The sequence below is a fragment of the Delphinapterus leucas genome, chromosome 15, assembly GCF_059928025.1.
Source record: "Delphinapterus leucas isolate spDelLeu-1000000601 "Yukka" chromosome 15, BTC_Dleu_Yukka2, whole genome shotgun sequence".
NCBI classification, from domain to species: Eukaryota; Metazoa; Chordata; class Mammalia; order Artiodactyla; family Monodontidae; genus Delphinapterus; species Delphinapterus leucas.
The window spans coordinates 34209015-34231562 of record NC_143143.1 but is presented as its reverse complement, the minus strand read 5'-3'; the positions used below and the strand labels follow the sequence as shown (position 1 = coordinate 34231562).

Below are 22548 nucleotides of genomic sequence, written 5' to 3'. Positions count from 1 at the left end.
TGCAACCAAAGCTGGTTCATTGAAACCGTCAGTAACGTGATAAACCTCAAGCATAATGATTAGGGGGACAAGAAGGATAAACGGATACAACAGGAGAAAATACAACATCAAGAATGAGAGCGAGGACATTCCCTCAGACCCTGCAGGTAGTCAAGGGTAAGAGAATATTACGAACAATTTTATGCCAATAAACTCAACAACGTGATGAGATGGACAATGTGTCCTTGAAAGACACCAACTTCTGAAGTTGCTCAAGCATTAGATGACCCAAATGGTCCAATATCTATTAAAGAGGTTGAATTTGTAGTTAAAAACCCTCTTACACACAAAGAAACAAATTGCAGGCCCAGATGGCTTCGGTGGTGAATTCTTCCAAGCATTTAAGGAATTAATACCCAGTCTACACAAACTCTTCCAGAAAACAGAAGAGGAGGGGGGAACACTTACTGACTCATCAGGCTGGGAAAATATACGACAGGGAAAATAGCAAGACACACTGTATGTGGTGTGTTGTCATTCGTACATTAATTACCTACCCCAGCTCATACAGAATGTTTTTGGAAGGACACACAAGAAACTGGTAGCAGTGCTGATCTTGGGGGAAGGGTTTGGTCATTATAATCCCTTTGTGTATTTTATCTTGTATATATACTGCTTTTTTCAGAAAGAGAAAATTATTTAGAAATCAAACAGCCTTCAGTGTTGTCTGCAGAAATCCCACTTGGGTGCCTTAAGGCAGACTAAGCCAAGGGCCCCTGCAGTCCCCTCACCTGAGCTCCACCTGCTGGCAGAGGTTGTCAAAGCGCTGGCGCAGCTTGTGCACCTCGGCCTCCTGGCGCTCCAGGTCCGGGCAGTGCTCCTGGAAGCGGCTGGCCAGCGAGCCAGAGCACTGCTTGGCGGCCTGCAGATTCTGCTCCACCTCGCTGAGGAGGGCCTGCCGGGCCTGCAGCTCGGAGGCCATGGCCTGCCGGGGCAGAGAGGCAGATGGCAGGTGCTGTGGCCAGAGCTCCAGGGCCCGGGATGGTGCTACCCAGAGCTCTTGGGGCTGCCTGCTTTTAGCGGGTGGCAGGCCTGGACCTGGGCGGGGACCGGTGGTTTGCCTCTTGAGTTTCTCCTCAAACCCGTGGTCATTTCTGCAGTTTCCATTTTGTTACAATGACCAATACCCTGGGGAAACTAGCTTCTAAAACCCTGCGAAACACGGCACGTGCCTGTGACACCGTGCCCGGGACTGGAGTGAAGTCCAGTGAAGTTCGTGAAGGCTCTGGTCTCTGAGCCTGTTTCCTGGGCTCTGAGGTGAGGCCCTCACCACAAGGGCAAGGGTTTTGTGAGGTGGTTTGTGAATAAGGGGCCTCCCACGGGGTCACAGACCCCAATGCTTAGAGCGGTCCCAGCGGCAATGGTGAAGAGGGCAGATGCTGGGCTGGGGCAGAGGCTCCCGTGCTCAGCTGATGCGCCGTGCAGGCATGTGGGTCCAGGTGACCAGATCTGCTTGTCCAGAGACACTGGGAATCTGGGGGGATTATGTGGACATTCGATTTTAAGATACCAGCACCTGATTTCCACAGGCCACAGAAACCCCGTGGGCGGCTGGGACTCCAAACCCGGAGAGAGTTGCTGCCCTGGGCCTCGGGCCCCTCGACTGTCCACAGGTGGGGTGGCAGGGGCGCCTGGAGCCCATGCCCAACTCAGAGAAAGGCTTCTGAAGCCCAGGGTCCCCACACTCACTGCCAGCTCCTGCCTCTTGCTGTCCAGGGCATGGCCACTCTTGGGCACCGTGTCCTCCTGGGCCAGCTGGTTTTCGTATGAGGCCAGCACCTCCTGGCCCTGCTGCAGGCTCTTCTCCAGGCGGTTGGCGATGTCAACCCTGAGGACATGAGTCAGGAGTTGGGGGGCGGTGCTGGCCCTTGACCCCGCCCGGCCTCCCCACTGCCCACCTGCACCCACTTCTCCTGGGCCGCGTCCAGCAGCTGCACCAGGCGCTCGTATCTGCGCTGGGTGTCCTCCACCCGCGTCCTCAGGAGGGCTGCACTGCCACTGCCCGGGAGGGCCTGCATGAATGCCTTGCCCTCGGCCGTGCTGCTCGCCTTCTCGGGCTCGATGCGTAGCAGCTCGTTGGTGATGTTCTGTGGGGACCAGAGCCCCTCGCGTTGACCACAGCTGGCAGCCACCCCCACACAGGGATGTCCTCCCCGGGGGGCCTGACTGGGGATCTGGGACGCTGGCCTAGGAGTCCGTGTTTGTAATGAGCATCCCTGGGAATTCTGACGCAGTGGATGGTGACTCACGAGTGATGAATACTCACTACTTCACACAGCTTTACTCATCTTTGGGGACAACTCCAATGAGGTGGGTACAACTCCAGGCAGCTTAGGAGGGGACATGGAGGGGCCTAGCCCCAACCCCTACCCCTGTATCAGGCGTCCTCTGGCCTTGGCTCGGCCCCAACCAGACCAGCCCTGGTGTGAGCCCCGTCAAGGGCCACGGCACTTCTCTGAGCCCCGTTCCTCTCCTGTAAACCGGGAACGGTCACGCCCATCGTGGAGGGCGCCGAGGACCCGGGAAACTGTATGTGTGTGTAAAAGAGGTGAGGAGTGGATGGTATTCATGCGGCTCATCTTACCCCATCCTGTCGAGGCCCCCTGAGTGGGGATCAGCCCATTTTACTGAAGACACTGAGGTTTGGGCTTGAACGGTGTCTGTGGTCAAGGCGAGTGAGCTGGCCCTGTCGCCCCAGAGCCCATGTGCTGCCGGGCACCGCGGCCTCTCACTCAGCTCAGTGCTGATCTGCTCAGATTGCAGTCCTGCTGTTGTCAGCTCTGCCACGAGCCCTTTTTCCTGGGGGTGTGTCTTGGGGGCACCAGGCCTCAGGCACCTCCTCAGTCTTTGGCCTAGAGCAGCCCCCCTCCCCACGACTCACGACTTCCTGTTACACGTGGCAAGTGGTCCCTTTTGAGCGCCAAGACACCCCATGGGGATAAGACCTTGAGCAGGGGCCCCGGGGAGCCAGTGGGCCAGCCTCTGCCCCCAACCTGGGGTACCTTGAGGTCCTTGGCCCGCTCAGCACTGTCCTGCACGGCACGGCCCTGCTCCAGCGGCGGCCGCAGGATCCCTGTGATGGCCTTCTCCTGCCGGTCCAGGTCGCTGGCCACCTTGTCCAAGCCGGCCAGCAGCTGCCGGCCCTGCAGGTCAGAGACATCTGCCGGAGGGAAATCAGAGTCGGGTGGCAGTGGGGATCGTGAGGCCCAGGGAGGGGGCGTAGGAGGGCCAGCCTACCCACCTCCACTGTCCCATCTGCAGCACAGACCCTGGGCCCAGCCCTGCCTCGCTGTCCCCCCAGAGCCTCAGGTAGCGTCTGGTACCCACCTCCAGAGTTCTCTGCCTTCAGCACCTCATGCCGCTGCTGGAGCGCCCTTCTGCTCCCAGCTACCTTCTGCCGCAGGCTCTGGTACTGGCTGCCCAGGCTGTGACAGCAAAAATGGGCTGGGGACCTGGGGCAGCCCACTGCCCCTACTGCCCACTGACACAGGACCCTGGACTCTGGCTGGACAGACAGCCTTGAGGAGTCGGGAGGCTCATCAAAATGCTTTGAAAAGTTAACACGACACACATAGAAAGGATTTGCTGAAACGCTCGTCTTTCTTTGCTCTTGGGTTCAACGGACCCCTTCTTTCCCTCCTTCCTTTCTTTGTCTCTCTTTTCTTAAATAGCAAGTCTTACTATCTAAAATTATCTTGGGCTTCCCTGGTGGCACAGTGGTTAAGAATCTGCCTGCCAATGCAGGGGACACGGGTTCGATCCTTTGCCCGGGAAGATCCCACATGCTGCGGAGCAACTAAGCCCGTGCGCCACAACTACTGAGCCTGCACTCTAGAGCCCGCGAGCCACAATTATTGAGCCCATGTGCCACAACTACTGAAGCCCGCGGGTCTAGAGCCCGTGCTCTGCAACAAGAGAAGCCACGACGAGAAGCCCACGCACCACAACAAAGAGTAGCCCCCACTCGCCGCAACTAGAGAAAGCCTGCGCACAGCAACAAAGACCTAATACAGCCAAAAATAAAAACAAATAAATAAATTTATAAAATCTTGTTTGCTCATTTGTTTTCCCCACTAAGATGTTACCCCTGAGGAAGCAGTACACAGTAGGTGCTCAATACATATTTGCTGAATGAATAAATTAAGGAATTCCTTGAATCACTCATTCAACAAAGAGTTCTTGGGTACTTGCTTTGCACCAGGTACTGAACAAGGCCCTGAAAATAGTAAGTCTCAAGGAGCCTCTGCCCAGTGAGACTGACACGGACACAAAGCACCCTAATGAGAGCAGCACGAGCAGTGGGAGAAGGTGCTTGAGAAAGAGGCGGCGGCCCTTTTCCTGGAGCCAGGGTGGAGGATGAGGGGGCAATCAGGGAAGGCTTCACAGAAGAGGTGACCCCCAGGCTGGGTCTTCAAACCAAGAGGCCTGAGCCAGCAGGTGGTGGGTTGGTGTGCAGGTAGAGGGAGCAGTATGTGCAAAGGCCCAGAGGCCCTTGCAGAAAAACCACTCCCTGATGTGTGCCCAGAGCCAGAGGTTCACACACAAGTCAGCTCAGCCAACAGGATCTGCTGCTGTCCCACTTGAGCCACCAAGGGGTGCAGGTGTGGGGATGTTAGTGGCACCCTGAGGTTGAGTTGGGGTGCCCAGGGCTGTGAACGTGGCCTGAGGGGCCCAGGGGGTGCGGCCAGTCCACGCTGGCTCCTTCCTTTGCCCCTGTACCTGTCGGCCAGAGCCAGGGCCTCGGGGTCGGTGGGAGGGATCATGAAGCAGACAGCCGGGGCAGTCAGCTCATTCCCTGCGCTGTCTGTGAGGTCCCAGCTCTCCCCGTTGTTCTTCTGCAGGGTGTAGCTGTAGCCCCGAGAGATTAGGCCCTGGTAGGGGACAGGCCAGTCAGAACACATGGAGAGACCTGCCCCCCCTGGTGGCCAGGAGCCCAGTCACCATCTCAGCCCCACCCCTAACTCTGGGACCTGGGGAGTCTTAGCCTGTTTCTCAGATCCTCCCCAAGAGGTTCCATCATAGAGAGTTGAGAGGGCCCAGCACCAAGAGAACATGTGCTGGGTCTGCCGGCCTAGCACCCACCTGGATTTCCCTTTGGGAAGCCCCTGTGCAGTCCCAGCCCATGTGTTCTCGTCCCTCCATTCCCTGACTTCTGGGGGTGGACATGTGACTCAGGTCTGGCAAATGAGAGAATGGCATCCCTGGCCACAGTGATTGGTTTAGGCTGGACACATGACTCAGAGCAGGCCAATGAGAACCTTCCCTGGGACTTCTGCTGGAATGACTGGGGCCACTAATCTGGTAGGACAGAAAAGGCCAGGGCAGCAGGTGGGGTGATGCAGGGGCATTGGCAGAGAGGACCCCATGATGGAGATAAACACAGGCTCCTGAAATATTTGAGACCCTGCATCCAGCCATGTCACTCCTAAGGCCTTTCAGTGACATAAGAGGAGGCAGATCTGGGCCCAGCCTGCCTGGGGCACCTGGAGCACCAGGCAGGGGCTCACCTGGTCACTCTCAAAGTCACAGAGTGCCTCCACGGGGATGGGCTTGAATGGTGTCTCCCGGCGGTACCTGAGGGGTACCACCTGCTGCCCTCGCTTCTGCAGGCCCCGCACCTCGTGCTCATACTTGTCCAGAGCCTTCTCCTGGTCCTAAACATGGGGGGGAGTGCCCAGGTGAGATCACGCAGCCTTCCCTGGTCAGCAGGCAAGGAGCTGGGGAGGGGCCTTCTCAGGCATCACTCACGTCCAGCTCCCGCAGCATCAACTCAATCTGGTATTGGTCTTTGAAGTCGGGACTGTATTTCTGGTTCAGGTCTGAGTCCACCTTGCGCAGCAGCTCCTGGGCATCCTTCACGTCTTTGTGGAACTAGAGGAGACCAGGGGGCCCTGTCACGGACAGGACAGTGCTAGGACACCTGGGGCTAATCCTGGCTGTGACTTTAAGCCCATTCCCAGGTAGGGCTGGGCCTCCCACTCACCCTGAATCCATGGGCTCTGTCACCTGGGGACACCCACAACCCTCCCCAGCCCAGCTTCCTGGGGGGCTTCACAGGGAGAAACCAGGTCCCTTCCCACCAATCCATGCAATGCCACCTCTATGACATATTGTTTTCATGTGTGTACACCAGTAAGCTTAGGGTTCTTCTCTATTCCACTCTTCTCTTTGTGCTAGGGACACATTGTGCTAGGGAATCATTCATTGTCAGCTGTCCCCTGGGCTGCAGCTATGAACATGACTTTGGGATCCCTGTGAAGCTCATAGCCCAGAAGGGCTGACACTGAACCAGGAGTTAGTTACAATAGTATCATCTGAGTTCAAGTGTCCCCGAATCACCTACTCATAAGAATCACGTGCAGCTCTCTTGTTAAAAACACACATTCCTGTGGAAACAATGCAGCATCCATCAGCAGGTGAATGGGTAAACACAACGTGGTCCATGCATACAATGGAATATTATTCAGCCATGAAAAGGAATGAAATTCTGGTTCATGCTACAACATGATGAACCTTGAAAACATTATGTTCAGTGAAAGAGCCAGATACAAAAGGCCACATATCATGTGATTCCACTTCTATGAAATATCTAAAACAGGCAAATCCAAAGAGACAGAAAGTAGATGAGAGGTTACCAGGGATTGGAATGGGGAGTGATTGTTCATTAGGTACAGAATTCCTATTTGGGGGGATGAAAAAGTTTTGGAAAGACAGTGGCAATGGTTGCACAACACTGTGAATGTAATGAACGCACTGGATTGTACACTTAAAAATGCCTAAAATGGCAAATTTTGTATTATATATTTTTTACCAAAATTAAAACTCCACACACCTACTCCTGTGCCTACACTATCCTGGTGAGTCAGACTCTCCAGCCCCAGCCCCCAGGGAAGGCAGACAAGGGCCCAGCAAGCTTGGGGCACGCCCACGTCATCAGAAGTGTAAGTACTGGGAGGCCTGGGCAGGCAGCCCTGCAAGGCTCCTGGAGGAAGTAGCACTGAGGCCATGAGTGAGCCAAGCAGGCACTGGGTGCTCCCACCAACGGGGCCCTGGGCTGGCAGGTACCTGGTGGTAGTCTTCCATGTACTTCAGATGGCTCTCCTCACAGATGAGCAGGTTCAGGTACTCCTTCCAATCTGCATGCACAGCCTCCATGTGAGCCTGCCAGGAGAAAGGAGGCAGATTGCTGCTGGCCAAGCACCGCGGACACGAAGGGAGGGATGGCAGGATTCCAGACCAGGAAAGGATAGAGGAGGGGGTATCTGGCCTCTGCGTGTGTGTGGCTCCCAGCCACCTCCCGCCCAGGGGTGGGAGGAGGAGTGAGGGGAACGTGTTGAGGCGCCAAGCAGGGCTGCTGTGTATGGGTGCTCAGGTTGTACACTGCACAAGGGACAAGTAGGGGCTGTGTCTGCCCAAAGTGGTACTTTTAAAAAAGTCTCACAAAGGTACTCCCCAAATTCAAGTCCACCAGAGCTCAGAATGTGACTTTACTTGGAAATAGGGTCTTTGCAGATGTAATTGGTTAAGGATCTCAAGATGAAATCATCCTGGATTTAAGGTGGGCCTGAAATCCAATGACTGGTGTCCTCATAAGAAGAGGAGATGACACACAGGTGAGAAGGCCATGTGAAGACACAGAGGCAGATACAGGAGTGATGCAGCTCCAAACCAAGGAAGACCAAGGATTGCCAGCAACTACCAGAAGCAAGGAGAGATGAGGAAGGATTCTCCCCTAGAGACCTCAGAGGAAACAAGCCTGCCAAAACCTTGATTTCGAATTTCTGGCCTTCAAAACTACGAGAGAATAACTTTCCTTTGTTTAAAGACACCAGGTTTGTGGTCATTTGTTACAGCAGCAATAGGAAACTAATACGGGCACCACATGGGCTTCAGAAGTCCAGGGACTGAGGGCAGGGCATTGAGATAAGGAGAGGACGCAGGGTCAGACAGAGGAAGAGGAGGCAGCAAAATGGAGAGACAGACAGATGGACACAGGACACCCACCTTGGGGCCTGCCTGAGTGTAGGTGGCCCAGAGCAGAGGCCACCCGGAGGGCAGGCTGGAGGAGGCGTCCCTTCCCGGGGCTCACGTACCTCAATGGATTTCCTTCCGGGGTGCTTGGCGGCAAGCAGCTGGTCACCCTCACTGTGCAGCTTGTTAATTCTCTCCTCTTTGGCCTCCAGGTTCCGGTTGATGAAATTCTGCAGCAGGGGCAGTGGAGGGGCTCATTGACCAGCCAGGCAGTCCCGTGCTCCTTCCCAGCCCCCTGGCCCGCACCCCCAGAGCCTAGTGCCCACCTCGTACTGGCGCCGGCGGCTGGGGTAGTCGAGGTTGCAGTCGCTCCAGTCGTACTGCATACGACTCTGGGCCTGCTGGTCCAGCCAGTACAGCTCATTGGTGCAGCGCTGCATGTAGTCCTGCAGCGAGCTCAGGTGCTGCTGCCGTGCCTGAGACGCCGCCTGTGGGTGGGCAAGGACAGGGCTGTGGCCTTGCCGGCAACAGCCTCCCTCCACGCCTCCTGCTCTGCTGCACTCTCTTGGATAAGTCACCTGACCGCCTCCCACCCTCCGAAACCCCTTCATTCGTTCTGCAAATGTTTTCTGAGGATCTACTAAGTGCTGGGCACGGCTTCAGGCCCTGCGGATACAGCAGTGAGCAAAACAGACAAAACCCTCACAGAATTGACATATTTGTTAGTCTACTCGTCTGCAAAATGGGAATAACGACAGCACTGATCTCATAGGGCACCAACCCTGGCATACAGCTGGTGCTCAAAAAAGGTGGAGGCAGCCCAGCTCCAGAGCCTCCTACCGGCTATACCATCACCGTCTCTGCATTCTCACATCTGAGGCGTCTGTAACGTCCATAACAAGTGTCTGTAGTGTCCACAACATTTATGTATCACTTGTGCGGTTTTAAAAAGAAGACATTCTTGGGGCTTCCCTGGTGGCGCAGTGGTTGAGAGTCTGCCTGCCAATGCAGGGGACACGGGTTCGAGTCCTGGTATGGGAAGATCCCACATGCCGTGGAGCAGCTGGGCCCGTGAGCCACAACTACTGAGCCTGTGTGTCTGGAGCCTGTGCTCTGCAATGAGAGAGGCCGCGATAGTGAGAGGCCCGCGCACCTCGATGAAGAGTGGACCCCGCTCGCCGCAACTAGAGAAGGCCCTCACACAGAAACGAAGACCCAACATAGCCAAAAATAAATAAATTAATTAATTAAAAATTAAAAAAAGAAGACATTCTTTAAAGGTTTTGAAAAAGGAAATAGAAAAACTTCCGTTTATTAAGCAGGTGGCATTGTATCTGGCACACAGTAGGTGCTCAATAAAGAATTAAGAAGCAAATAGTAAGATGAACTGTATCCATGGGGTCTCTTGGGGTTTTCCACGAGCACAGGGCAAACAGGGGCACCTCTCAGGTAGGGGCTCAGGGTACTGCCTCTTCCCACTTCATCCCCCTCCGTCCCGTTTGAAGTGTTTACTGCACACACTTCTGTCCCCATGGCCCGGCTTCCCAGCCCCTCCCATCCCGTTCCCGGGGGCGTCTCACCAGCAGTTTCTGGTACTTGGCCTGGAGTTCGCTGTTCTGCTCCTGAGGACGGAGCCGAGGGCATGGGTTAGGGCGGGAGTGCAGGTGGGAGCCCCTCCTCCCCGGGGCCCCCCCCACCCCTGTGCACATACCTTGCCCCCGTCCTTGGTCAGGTGGGGCCTGATGGCCTTGACTTCATTGTGGAAGATGTTGTGCTGCTCCACCTGGTGGTCCACCAGCGGCAGGTCCGACCCGAAGCTCTGGCTGCTCAGCTTGTCCTGGCCGGGCGGGCGGAGGGACAACATGCATGAGGGTGGGCCAGGGACTCAGGACTCACAGCCCACCCAGTACTCGCAGCCCACCCAGTACCCCATACCCTGGGAGCCTCGGCTCTCCTCACGGTGCCGGCCAAGGAGTGAGTGAAGTGGCCCCGGAGGGATGCAGAGAGAGGCTGTCACATCCTATCTCATTTAATCTCACAGCAAACTCAGAGGCCCTCACGGTTACTGTTTCCATTTCACAGATGGGGAAACAGAGGCTTGGCTGGGGGAGTCACTTGCTTGGGGTGCCCGGGGTTCTCCATGGTGGAGATGGGCTGGTGAGGGCAAAGGAAGGGCAGTGGCTGGCCAGAAATCTGGCCACTGCCCCCAGCCTGCCAGGACTCCAACGAGCCCGGGAGGGTCCCAATCTCCACCACTTCTGCTGTGTGACCCTGAGCTAGGCACTGCACCTCTCTGAGCCTTGCTCATCTCATTGACACAAACATCAGGAAACACCGGGAACACGACTCCCTCCCTGGCAGGACTGTGGTGCCCGTTCAATGGTAGGGGTCCCCCTGGCCCACACACAGCCCCACCCCAGCTGAACCCTGGGCCATACCAGCTTTTCCTCCACCAGCGCCTCCCAGTTGACCTGCGGGTCCACCTCCTTCACTGCCAGGTTGTAGACCTGCTTGTGTTTCCCGCGGAGGTTGGTCACACGCTCCTTCAGCTGACAGATGCTGAGCGGGGAGAGTGGCCACCCTGGTTAGCGGGGCTGGTTGGCAGGTGCACTGCCCATGCCACGAGGGGGGCGGCCTCCCACCCCAGCCCCTGGCCTCAGCTTTCTGCTCAGTGGCCTGGTAGGACAGGGTGACTGTGGCCTTGGGTCCAGGCAATCACTCCCACCCTGCTCCTGTCCACTTCCCTTCATTCTACCTTCCCCCACCAATGTTTCCTGAGAGCCCTACTGTGCACCCAGACCCACAGGAGGTTCCAGAAGAAACAGGCAGATCTGCTGCTCTCTGGAGCCCACCATCCAGCAGGGCTACAGGGTGGTGGGGGCCATGACAGTGAGAGTGCTTTGTCCACACCTAAGCTGAGGCGAGAGCCAGGCGCTCGGGAAGCCAGCTGGGCATTAGGCAGGAGAGAATGTGTTCGCAAGCTTGGAGGTCAGGAGGCTGTGGTCACACTCTGACCAGGACAGGAGAGAGACACCAGCGCTCCGAGCCTCAGTTTCCCCAACTGCAAAATGGGTTGTCATGAGGATAACATAAAGTGTTTGGCTCGTGCTGGCATCCAGTTAACCCTCAACAAACCCCAACTCGGGTTCCTGAATGCTGAGTGGCTGCAGCCCCCCTGCCCTGGTCCCGAGCAGGTCCCTCAGGGCCCGAAGCGGAGGGGACCTACTCCTCGGCGATCATGTCCGCCTGGGGGTGCTTCATGTGCTTGGCGATGGCCGCGTCCGCCTCCAGCACATACAGCAGCTTCTCTGAGTCTGAAACCTTCTGCAGGGCTGAGTCCCGGTGCTCCGGCTGCCGGCCCTCCTGCAGCCGGGCCAGGTCCTGTGAGAGTCACAAGAAAGGGGCGGGGAGAGAGAGTGGGCAGGGACTCAGTGGGCACAGCTGGGATGGGAGGGACGGGAGGAGAGGGGCGAGCGATGGCCTCCCCCAGCCCTGCCCAGCCTCTGCTCAAGTGCCTGCTGTGGCCGGCTCGGGACACAGCTGTGCACAAAGAGACATGGCCCCCGCCCAGCCCAGGGGAGAGGAAGACCCCCAGAAAGGCAAGTCATAGATAAACCTCACAAAGGTGACTGCAAGTTCCTACAAGTTGGTGTTTACCAAGGAAACACAGCAGAGGTGGAACATGGGGGACCTGCTTGAGCTCTGGGGGTCAGTGAGGCCCCTCTGAGGTGGTGACACAGGCTAAGAAGGAAGGAAGAAAGGGAAGAGTGTTCTAGGCAGAGGGAATAGTCTGTGCAAAGGTCCTGTGGGAGGAAAGGATGGCTGTGATTGAGGCTGGAAGGAGGGACGGGGGAGGAAGTGGGAGACGGGGCCCCGCCTATCCTTAAAGGCAATTCCTCCAGGGGCTCTGCAGGGAACAGGGTACAAGCTGGGAGCACAGTCAGGGGTTGTGACAGGGCCTGGGTGAGAGCTGAGGGTGGCCCACGCTGGGGTGTCACCAGTGAAATGGCGAGAATGAAGCAAGTGGGTGGGCCCCTGGGGGGCACGATGGATAAGTCACTGATGAGTCCAGGGTCTCGCTTATTTACGGAAGAACAATGAATGAGCAGCGGGCACAGCAGGTTTCTAAACACAGCCCACTAATCCACTTAGTGGACTTTCAGGGAGCATGGCTGGGCACTGTGCCAGGCCCGGGGGACCCCCAGGCCCAGGGGGGATGAGTCAGAGACTGGACTGGGGGTCCAGAGACTGGACGGGGGTCACGTGGGGGAACTCGCGAGGCCAGTCCCCTCCCCTCTCTGGGTCTCGGCGTCCCCATCTCTGCAATGGGAGTAAGAGAAACCCCTGCTTCAGAAGAGGCATCCAAGTGACCCAAGGACTCTCCCTTGGCAGCGAGAAGGTGGGAGCACAGACGCGGGCTCGTCAGGGACGAGCCTCAAAACCATGCAAGTGAGAGGAGCCAGACACGGAAGGCCACGCTGCACGGGGCCGATTTATGGGAACTGCCCCGAGTCGGCTAATTCACAGGCAGAAAGTAGATGAGTGGCTGCCAAGGGCTGGATGGGAGTGGGAATCTGCAGTCAATGGACACAGGAGATCTTACGAAGGGATGAAAAAAAGTTCTGAAACCAACCTATAGAAATGACTGCACCACTTGGTGATGTTACTAGAAACCATTGCACTGTACGTTTAAAGGGGGTGCATTTTTCCGATCTGTAAAACATGCCTCAATAAAGATGTTGAAAAAGAAAAAGGAAGAAATGGCAAAAGGAAAAAGAAGTGAACAGAAGTGATGTGGTGCCTGGTACGGTGTCAAATGACTCAACTTCCCCTCGGAGGAAGAGAAGGTATCCAGCCCGTTCTTCCAGGTCTTTCCTGGGCCGGGAGGGCTCAGCAGCAAGTGGGCCCAGTGCCCTGAGGGGCTTGGGGGTGAGGTCCACGTGGCAGAAGTCCAATGGCGCTGGGCCATCACCCCACCATGGGTGGGTCTGGCGAGTTAAAAAGTTGCAACAAAATGTCATGGTTCTTGGCTTGGGTGGAATTTTATCAGCTCCACCATCACCAGCTGATCTGAAGCTCTGCTGGGCAGTTATAGTGTCAAAGATTAATTTTGCAAAAGGAGGAAGTAAATTAATCATTTCCTATTTCACACAGGTGCAGGTGCTGTGTGGGAACGCAAGCCCTCTCCAGCCGAGACAAGAAAGAACATCTAGTGGGGAGATATGCCATGTGGGTGTTCAACAGTCAACAGTTGGACAAGACTGATCAATGGGAACAGAGGTCAGCACAGTGGTTACCTCTGGGGGATATTGATTGGGAAGGTCCCTCGGGACCTTTCGGGAAATGTCCTCTATCTTGACCTGAGTAATGGTTTCATGGGTACCTACTGATGCAAAAACTCACAAGGGTGAGCTCTTAAAACTTGGACACTCTCCATAGACAAGATTTTTAAAGTAAAAAAAAAAAAAAATCATAGGGACTGACATATCTTGTAAATGACACACACACTGATGGACAGATGAAGGATAAAACAAATCCAGGAGATGTGGTGAGGATATGGATGTTCTCCAATTCTTCCAACTTTTCTGTCATTTAAAAATTGGGATCGACACAAAAGGTCACATGCTGTATGATTCTGTTTATATGAAATATCCAGAATAAGTATATCCAAAGAGACGGAAAGCAGATTAGCGGTTGTCAGGGGCTGTGGGGAGGGGATGGGGAATGACTGCTGACGGGCGTGGAGTTTCCCTTTGGGGCGATGAAAGTGCCTTGGAACCAGATAGAGGCAGTGGTTGCACAACATCGTAAATGTACAAAATGCCATGGAATTGTACACTTTAAGTGGTTAATTATATCTTATGTGAATCTCACTTCCATAAAAAAATAGGAAAGTTCAAGAGAACGTTTGGGTAGTAAAATTAATAATGATGTTTTCTTCCGAAAAAAGGAAGGAAGGAAGGAAGAGAAAAGACAGAAAGATTATCCCATGCAGTCTTCAAAGCGTGGTTTCTTTTCTTAAGTTTGTTCATTTGAATGAAAAGAAAATAGTTCAAAATTATCTCCCTAAAACATCCTTGTTACTTTGAGTCATTACTCCAAGCAAATACAATGAGAGAGCTGGATGCTATTCACACACACAAGAAAAGGTCACAGGTACACCAGAAGGTTAATGGATGATCGTTCTCTCTGGTGGTGGAATTATACACCATCTTAATTTGCTTCGTTATACTTGTTTATCGGTCCTGAAATGTTTGTAACGAACACATATTACTTTTATTAGGAGGAAAAAAGGACACACTCCAAAAAGCTGTTTTCATTTAGGAAAGCACACGCCACCATGGCAGTCACAAGAGAGGGGACAAAAAAACTGCCAAAGGGGCTGGGTACCAGGGCAAGGGCATGGCCAGAGGGAAGGATGCTGGCAGGGCTGGCTGAGGCCGGAAAGAAAAGTGGGAGGTGGAGGCAGGAAAGGAATGAGAGAGGGGAGGGGGGACCCTGAGGGAGGGGGGACCCTGTTGCCTTTCCTGCCCCACTCTCCCCATGCCCCCACTTCTCACCCCCAGCTGTGCCATCCCCAGCCCACTCTTGTCCCTCAGGTCTCAGGGGGACTGGCCCTCAGGTGGGTGGATCCCTTGGCTCTCAGAGGAGTGGCAGCCACGTCTGGGCCTGGGGACAGCAGTGGGGCCGGCCGGACCTTGACCTCTCTCGTGACCTGTCCACCCTCAGCCACCCACTCCTCTGGACCCTCGTCTTAGTCATGCCTGCAATGCAGATGAAATACAGACGCCCAGTTAAATTCAAATTTCAGATAAACAATGGATAATTTTATAATATTATTATATCCCAAGTAGTATATGGGATATAATTATACAAAAAAAAATATTTGTGTTCTAAAATTCAAACTTAACTGGATACCCTATATTTTTATTTGCTAAATCTGGCAACCCCACCTGTGGAATGCCTCTGGGGTCAGCTCTGTCACTGACATAGTCCGCCCTGGCCCTCTCTGAACCTCAGTTTCTCCAGCTACAAAAAAAACATATAAACTCAACCGCACTGGGCTGTGGAGGGTTCAGAGAAGAGGGGGTCATCTTAGCAGCTCACGGGAGTGAGCACGGCTCCAGTGTGGCCCACGGTGCAGGATCCCCAGGAGAACCTTTGGGCTCAGGTCAGTTGTTATCCCCATGTTACAGGAGAGGAAACTGAGGCACAGAGAGGGAAAGTGATCTGCCCAGCCTGCATCTGAGTAGTGGCAATGGTAGGAGAAGTAAGGATGATGATGTTGATAATAATAGTGAGCCCTGCACTGCAGCTGCATAATCTCATCGAATCTTTACAGCAGCCCAGCAGGTGGGGACAATCGCTCTTACCCTTTCAGAGGGAATCGCATGAACAGAGAGGTAAGGTGACTTGCTCAAGGTCACACAGTAAGTGGCAAAGCTGGGATCCTAACCAGAGCCTGGATCCTGAGTCTGTGGTTCTCCTCCAGATGGGGCCCATAAGCTGCAGCAACTTTGTACCCGGGGTGGAGGAGCTGGTACTACCAGCAATAAGGAGGTTCCTCTTCAGTGCATCTCCACCTGGGCACTTTGACATTTGCGGCTGGATCATTCCGTGTACGGGGCCGTTCTGTGCACTGTAGGGTGTATAGCAGCATCCCTGGACTCCACCACTAGATACCCGCCCACTGCATTCCCCAAGTTGTGACGGCTAAAAATGTCTCCAGATGTGACCACATGTCCCCTGGGGGCAGAATCACGTCCAGGTGAGAACCACGGGGTCAGACAAGCCCCTGGTCCTGAGTAGGGCTGGTGGCACAGGGAGCACCAGGGTGGGTGATGGGGCACTCACGCTCTGCAGTTTGGCCTCCGTGTCCACGATGTTCCTCTCCACTTGGTCAGCATTCTTCTGCAGCTGCTCAATCAGCTCTGACAGCTCCTTGTTAGAGACGCTGCAGGCGGAAGAAGGGAGGTAGGCCGAGGGCCAGAGGGCAAGGGCCGGGTCCCCACCAGCACCCAGCCTCCCAGGCTGTCCCCAGCCCCAGGCTTGGAGCAGGAGCTGTCCAGTGAGCCTCAGATGGAGCTTGGCTGTCCCCCCAGGGCAACGTCACTAAAGGCACAGAAAGGAGGCAGCACCTGGCAGGGAATCAGCCCTCGCTCTGGCCATCGCTCTAACGCTTCTGTTTTACCATGCTGGCAGAGCACACTTACCCTTTTTTTCCACATTTTTTACTGAGATGTAAAATTCACCCTTTTAAAGTGTATAATTCAGTGGTTTTTAGTGTATTCACAAGGTTGTATAACCATCATCACTATGTAATTCCAGAATGTTTTCATCACCCCCAAAAAGAAACCCCGCATCCTTTAGTACTCACTCCTCACCATCCCGCCCTATGGCCCCTGGCAACTACGAATCCACTTTCTGTCTCTATGGATTTGCCTATTCCGGACATTTCATAGAAATGGAATCATACAATACGAGCGAGGCCTTTCATGTCTAACGTCTCTCACGTAACAATATTTTTGAGGGTCGTCCATGTTATAGCATGTGTCAGTGCTTCATTCTTTTTTATGGCTGCATAATACTCCACAGCCTGAATATCTCACAGTTTACATATCCAGTCATCCACTGATGGACATTTGGGTTGTTTCCACCTTTTGGTCATTACAGATCAGGCTGCTATGAACATTTGGGTACAAGTTTTTGTGTGAGCAGCATTATTAAATACCTGACACTTTTAATCTACTCACTCTTTACTAAAAAAAGGAAATTGCTCTTCCCATTGCAAACATAAAACCAGAAGTCCTTGCCATCAATGGAGGTAACCACCAAAATAAATTCCACGGAAATAAAAGGATGGCATTAAGTTCTAGCCGGACACTAGGCCGCCTGCACACGTTGAAACTGAGCCTTGCCCTCACCTGCTTAAAAGCAGAGCTTGGCACATACTGCAGCCAAGTTAGAGCTGTGCTGGCACCAGGCTGAGACCTCCTGGGTGTTCTCAGAGCATCTGAGAGAGGCCTGAAATCAGAACGGCTTTCTCACTTGGTGTTTCTGTGTTTCCTCCTGTCACATCTGTCTGCCCCCCCGAAATCACACCACAGACCACTCTGGCAAACACTACTGTGGGAGTGAAGACCTTGGCTTTGGACTCAGATGTGGATTCTCGCTGTGCGACTTGGCCAAGCTGCTGTCCCTCTCTGTGCCTCTGCTTCCCGCTGTCAGATGGACCTTTCCCAGTGGGGTGTTAGGGATGGGAGTGAGGTTATGCAGGCAAAGAGCTGGGCACCCAATAAATCTCACAAAGGTTCAAAGGTTCATGATTATAGTCGTTAAGGAGCCTTACTGATCCAGCTCCGACTTTGTTTTCTTTAAACAAAGGAAGGAACAAAGACCAGAGAGGGAAAGCAACTTGGTTAATGTCACACAGCCAGCCAGCCAGCCGGCCAGCAACGGTCAAGATTAGTACTTACTCCTCTAATCTCCATCAGAGACCTTTTATACCGGCTCCACAGTGGGGCCTGAGAAGCTAAGCACCCAGAAGCATCATTCTGCCCACATTCAAGCACTTACTATGTGCCAGGCCCAGTAATGCACACAGGCACAGCCACCCCCAGACTTGGAGGAAATCAGAATTTATAGAAATAGTCACGAGACTGAGGCAGGCATGACCAGGCAAGCCTCCTGACCAGCTTGGTAGGAATGGGGATGGTCAGTGAAGGCTTCCTAGAGGAGGTGGTGGTGGCTGGGTTCTGAAGGATGAAGAGGAGTTGGGGTTTGTGGGCAGAAGGCTCTGATGAAGAGAGGCCATGAAAGAGGCAGGTCCTGGGTGTGTCCCTTGGGGTGGGCCAGGGCAGGGCTCTTGACCGTCAAGCAGAGCGGGCAGCCAGCTCTTCAGAGTGGAATTCCTCAAATCAAGGCCTGGGACCCACCTATTGTGGCACGAAACATTCAGATTCCCAGGCACTAACCCAGAGCCTCTGAATCTGGATCTCCAGAGCTGGACCCAGGAAGCTATATTATTATTGCTACTGTTTTTACAGGTTCCCCAGGGGACCCCGATACCCTCCAGGGTTTGAGGTCCAACACTGCAGGTACTGCTGGCATGGGGGGAAGCTGGAGGGGGGTGGAAACAGGCATACAAACAGGAGCTGTGAGTCTGTCCAACCACGTCCCAAACCTTGCCTGAGGGCCTGCTCTGTGCCAGGTCTGGACACACAGGAACTAGGGGGAAGAGGGAAGGGTCTTAGGGAATAAGACCCAGGCCACACTCTCTGCAAAGTCAACCGAGGAGGCAGCCTTTCCCAAAGTGGGGCCCCAGGAACCCCAGTCCTGTAAATCACTCCTGGAATGAAGGCTTTGTCAGTCTAGGCAGTTAGGAAAACCCAACTCCTCAGTAAGTTCAGGAGCCAGTAAAGGCTCTGAGAAATCCTGCAGTGGAGAAAGCTGGTATTCAGTGGAGCATACAGGAAGGCTCAGAAGAGGGGACTGTGGGTGGAGGATCTGGGTAAGGAGGGATAAGGCTGCCAGGTCATGGGCTGACCCCCACTGCCCCCCACCCTGGCTGGGCGGAGCACATGGGGAATGCGAGCACTTCTGCCCTCAGCCCTACCCCAGCCACTGACCCCAGCCTGGCTTCAGCGCTCAGATGTGTTGAGTCTCAACCCAATATTTAACCCATGACAGTTGGGGCCACCACTGGGAACCTGCAGTGTAGGTTAGGTGGGGGCCTCATCCCTGTCAGGTCCAACGCAGCTCCACCTCAGGGCATGGGGCCAGCTCTCAACCAGCCCCTTCACTGGCTGGGGCAGGTTCGAGGAAAGTGCCTCCTGGACCCCACCCTGGCCAGCCCATTACTCCAGCTGAAGCCCAGCACTGGAAGGGGACACAGGGTGGGGGTGGGGGGGATAGCCAGCCCCAGGGACCTGGTGCTCCTGGTGGAGAACAAAGGACAGCTCAGTGGGAGCTGTGGTCAGACAGGCATGGGTTCCAAGTCCTGTTGGACCTCTTACTGCTTGGACCATCCCAGGTAAGCACCTTGCCCTCGAGGCGCCTCAGTCTCTCCATCTGTTGACTGGGGATGACCACAGAGTCACCATGGTAATTGGACACTTAGTGCACACGCTTCACCAGACATCAGACACGTTCACAGCACCCTCACCCTAAGCCCCTGGGGGAGGTTTGTGTGCCCCTTTACAGGTGAGGGAACCAGCAATTTTACTTGATAGATATCAAGAGAAGTGAAAACATAGGTCCACACAAAAACTTGTACACAAATGTTCATAGCAGCACTACTCACAACAGGCAGAAAGTGGAGGTAACACAAATGTTCAACTAATGAATAGATAAATGAAATGCAGGATATCCATACAACGGAATACAGCTCAGCCAAAAAAGGAATGAAACGCTAATACAGGCTACGGTATGGAGAAACCTGGAAACCATTAGGCTAAGTGAAAGAAGCCAGATACAAACAGTCACAAAAGATCCACTTATATGAAATGTCTAGAATAGCTAGATTCCTCGAAGCAGAAAGTAGAGTAGTAGTCGCGAGGGGCTGGGATGGGGAGGAAGGGGAGCAAGTGCTAAAGGGTGTGGGTTTCTTTTTAAGGGGATGAAATGTTCTAAAATTGATTATGGTGATGGTTGTATAATTCTGTGAATATACTCAGAACAGCTGAATTGTACATTTTAAATGAGTGAATTATATGATATGTGAGTTATATCTCAATAAAGCTGTTATCGAAAACATTGGCAAGTGCCATTTGTAAGTGATAGGGGTTTGTTTCTTCTTCCCTCACCACCTCGAGTGGTCCCTGCCTTTTTATCCTGTTTTCCATGGAGGCTGGGCCAGCTCCGGGTTATGCCCAGCTGCCTGGAAGATGCTAGTTAAACACCTACAGAGGGATGACCACGTGCCCGGCTGGTGCTAAGCAAATCACATATAGATTAGCTCATTAATCCTACCACCCCCTGAAGTAGCACTGTTCTGCGTGCACAGAGCCATTAGATAACTTGACCACAGTCTCACTGCCAGAAAGCAGGGTGGAGCTGGGATTCCAATCCAGGCCTCTGGAGAACAGTCTCAGCACTTTTGCCTTTTGGGTTTGGAGTCCTGAATGAGTGGCCCCAAAGGGTCCTGCATTCCTCCTGCCATCTAGCTGGCCATGGGAGCAAATGTGTGTCCCCTTGAGAGCTGCAGAGCTGCACACCAGGAGTATAGGAATGTGGGCGGGTTGGGAACCCGCAGAGAGGGGGTGCAGATCCCAAGAGGGCTGGGAACTGGCCGGGCCGGTCCAGCTTTTCATCTGGCTAATGAGCCACACTAAGGCAGCCAGACGCCACACCAGGGTGCTGTCAGCCCGCCCGACTGATAGAGGCCCAGATACAGCCCTTCCCTAGCAACCTCTTCTGAGTCTGGTCCCACCCACGGAGATGAAAATCTCCTGGCTGAGCCAGAAAAGCCGAGGTGCCCTCACCCACCCAGAGAAGGGAAGGGACCAGGGAAGCAGCTCTAAGTGACAGGCTGAGAGAGGGACAAGCCCAGCCTCCCTCCACTTACTCAGAAGTTTAACATGGACACAGGGGCTGCGGGCAGTGACCATGGGCACTGGTAGTTGCATCCGAAGTCATCCAGCCCCACCTGCTTATTACATATGTGAGCAAACTGAGGCCCTCAGAAGCGAACGCACCCACCCAAGGTCACACGGTGGGCAGCCAGTGTCCTTAGTCAGACAGGGTTCAAATCCATTTGTGTAACCTTAGAGGAGGTACTTAACATTTCTGGGCCTCGGTTTTATCATCTGTCAAATGGGCAAGATACATCCTATCTAGGTAAGTGAGGTGGGCAGGGAGGGTCAGGGTCACTTCTGGAAACACCAGAATCTCAAGCTTCAAAGACCACTTTGGGGTTCAAGGACTGAGCTGGAGGTTGGGAGCAGCCTCTGGGGGCCCATAAGCAGATTAGACATCATGTAAGCTCATGAGTGGAGTGTCACCGGTTTTACCAGCGCCTAAAACAGTGCCTGGCACACAGGAGACACTCAACAAATACTTATGCTGTACAGCAGAAACTAACAACATGGTAAATCAACTACACTCCAATAAAAAATAAGAAAACAAAACCAAATATCCATTCTAATCACCTAGCGCAGGGGCCCCATAAATGGTGACAAAGACTATTCATGAAACACCTATTCATTGCACTTTTACTCCCTGCAGGGCTTGCCATTCAAATGAGACTGAGCCCTTACATTGCTCCCTGATCTGTGCATGGGGCTCTGCCTGTGGACCCCCTTTCTCTTCTGGGAACCCCTTCTTGCCAGTGGCGCCTGGTCCTGTAAAATAGGTTCCTTCTAAAAAAACAGTAACTTGGGGGCTTCCCCGGTGGTGCAGTGGTTAAGAATCCACCTGCCAATGCAGGGGACACGGGTTCAATCCCTGGTCTGGGAAGATCGCATGTGCCGCGGAGCAACTAAGCCCGTGTGCCACAACTACTGAGCCTGCGCTCTAGAGCTCGTGTGCCACACCTACTGAAGCCCGTGCACCACAACAAAGAGTAGCCCCTGCTCGCCGCAACTAGAGAAAGCCTGCAAGCAGCAATGAAGACCCAACACAGCCATAAATAAATAAATAAATAAATAATTTTTAAATAAAAAATTTTAAATAGAAGTAAATGTTAAAAAAAATTCTTATAAAAATAAATAAAAATAAAAATCAGTAACTTCACAGCGCTGGGGACGGCAAGGTGAACAATACCAGGGAGAAGGTGCGTCTAAATGGAGGACACGGCACTCTCTCGGAATCCTCCTCAATAATGCAAAACCTCCATGTCATCGCTGGGAGCCAGCAGACAAACGCAAATTGAGGGACGGTCTACAAAACACCTGACCAGACCTCTTCAAAAGTATCAAGGTCACAAAAGACCAGACTAAGGGTTAGATGACAGACCTGACGACTAAATGCAACCTGGGGTCCTGGAACAGAAAGAGGGCATTGGGGGGAACTGGGGAGGCAGAACAAAGTTCATAGCTCAGTTTTCTACAAAAAGGTTCCTTCTAGATTTCCAGGTTTTCCAGCAAAATCCTATAGGAATGGATGCTTCTGGGTGATGGTGTGTCCAGGATGCCCACCTGGACAGGTAGGGCAGTGGGTGCTGTGGCCTGACACCCCATCTGGTAAAAGCTGACGGGGACCCAAGACTAGGCTGTCCCCAGAAACAGCCCTCTCAGCCCAGCCCAGGCTGCAGTCAGGGGATGCGAGTGGGTTTCATAAGCCAGGTATGGTCACACCCAGCAGACTGGGGCTGTTTCTCCAGAGAACCTGCCTTTGTTTTCTTTTCCAGGGCTGAGGAAGTTGGAGTCTGGCGAGGGTCCAGGTCCCATCTAAGGCACAACAAGGGGCCCCATTTACTTGGCCTGGTCTGCGTATGAGACTCCTGGTAAGAGGAGGGAAAACGGGGTGCAGGCCGCCCGGGGGGCTGCCTCAGAGCCCCGGGGTGGGTTTGAGGACACTTGGGGACAAAGAGTTGTTTTC

At 53.8% G+C, this 22548-nt stretch overlaps 1 protein-coding gene across 8 annotated transcripts in view; it reads right to left on the bottom strand.

Annotated features, from left to right (window-relative positions):
- Window positions 1–22548, bottom strand: part of PPL (periplakin) — a 57001-nt gene that overhangs the window by 7217 nt on the left and 27236 nt on the right. For 5 of the 8 annotated variants that reach the window (XM_022594798.3, XM_089896189.1, XM_089896191.1 and 2 more), the window contains 16 exons: window positions 15865–15964; window positions 11237–11391; window positions 10449–10569; window positions 9722–9847; window positions 9591–9632; window positions 8337–8498; window positions 8133–8240; window positions 7105–7200; window positions 5788–5910; window positions 5547–5693; window positions 4759–4910; window positions 3367–3464; window positions 3042–3199; window positions 1948–2126; window positions 1729–1867; window positions 771–964 (listed from right to left, as the gene is read on the bottom strand). In XM_022594798.3, the coding sequence (XP_022450506.2) occupies window positions 771–964; window positions 1729–1867; window positions 1948–2126; window positions 3042–3199; window positions 3367–3464; window positions 4759–4910; window positions 5547–5693; window positions 5788–5910; window positions 7105–7200; window positions 8133–8240; window positions 8337–8498; window positions 9591–9632; window positions 9722–9847; window positions 10449–10569; window positions 11237–11391; window positions 15865–15964 (2100 nt within the window). Of the gene's footprint in view, window positions 1–770; window positions 965–1728; window positions 1868–1947; window positions 2127–3041; window positions 3200–3366; window positions 3465–4758; window positions 4911–5546; window positions 5694–5787; window positions 5911–7104; window positions 7201–8132; window positions 8241–8336; window positions 8499–8850; window positions 8927–9590; window positions 9633–9721; window positions 9848–10448; window positions 10570–11236; window positions 11392–14570; window positions 14769–15864; window positions 15965–22548 lie in introns of those variants that run through there. The other 3 variants (XM_089896193.1, XM_089896192.1, XM_089896195.1) reach the window with 3 other exon arrangements.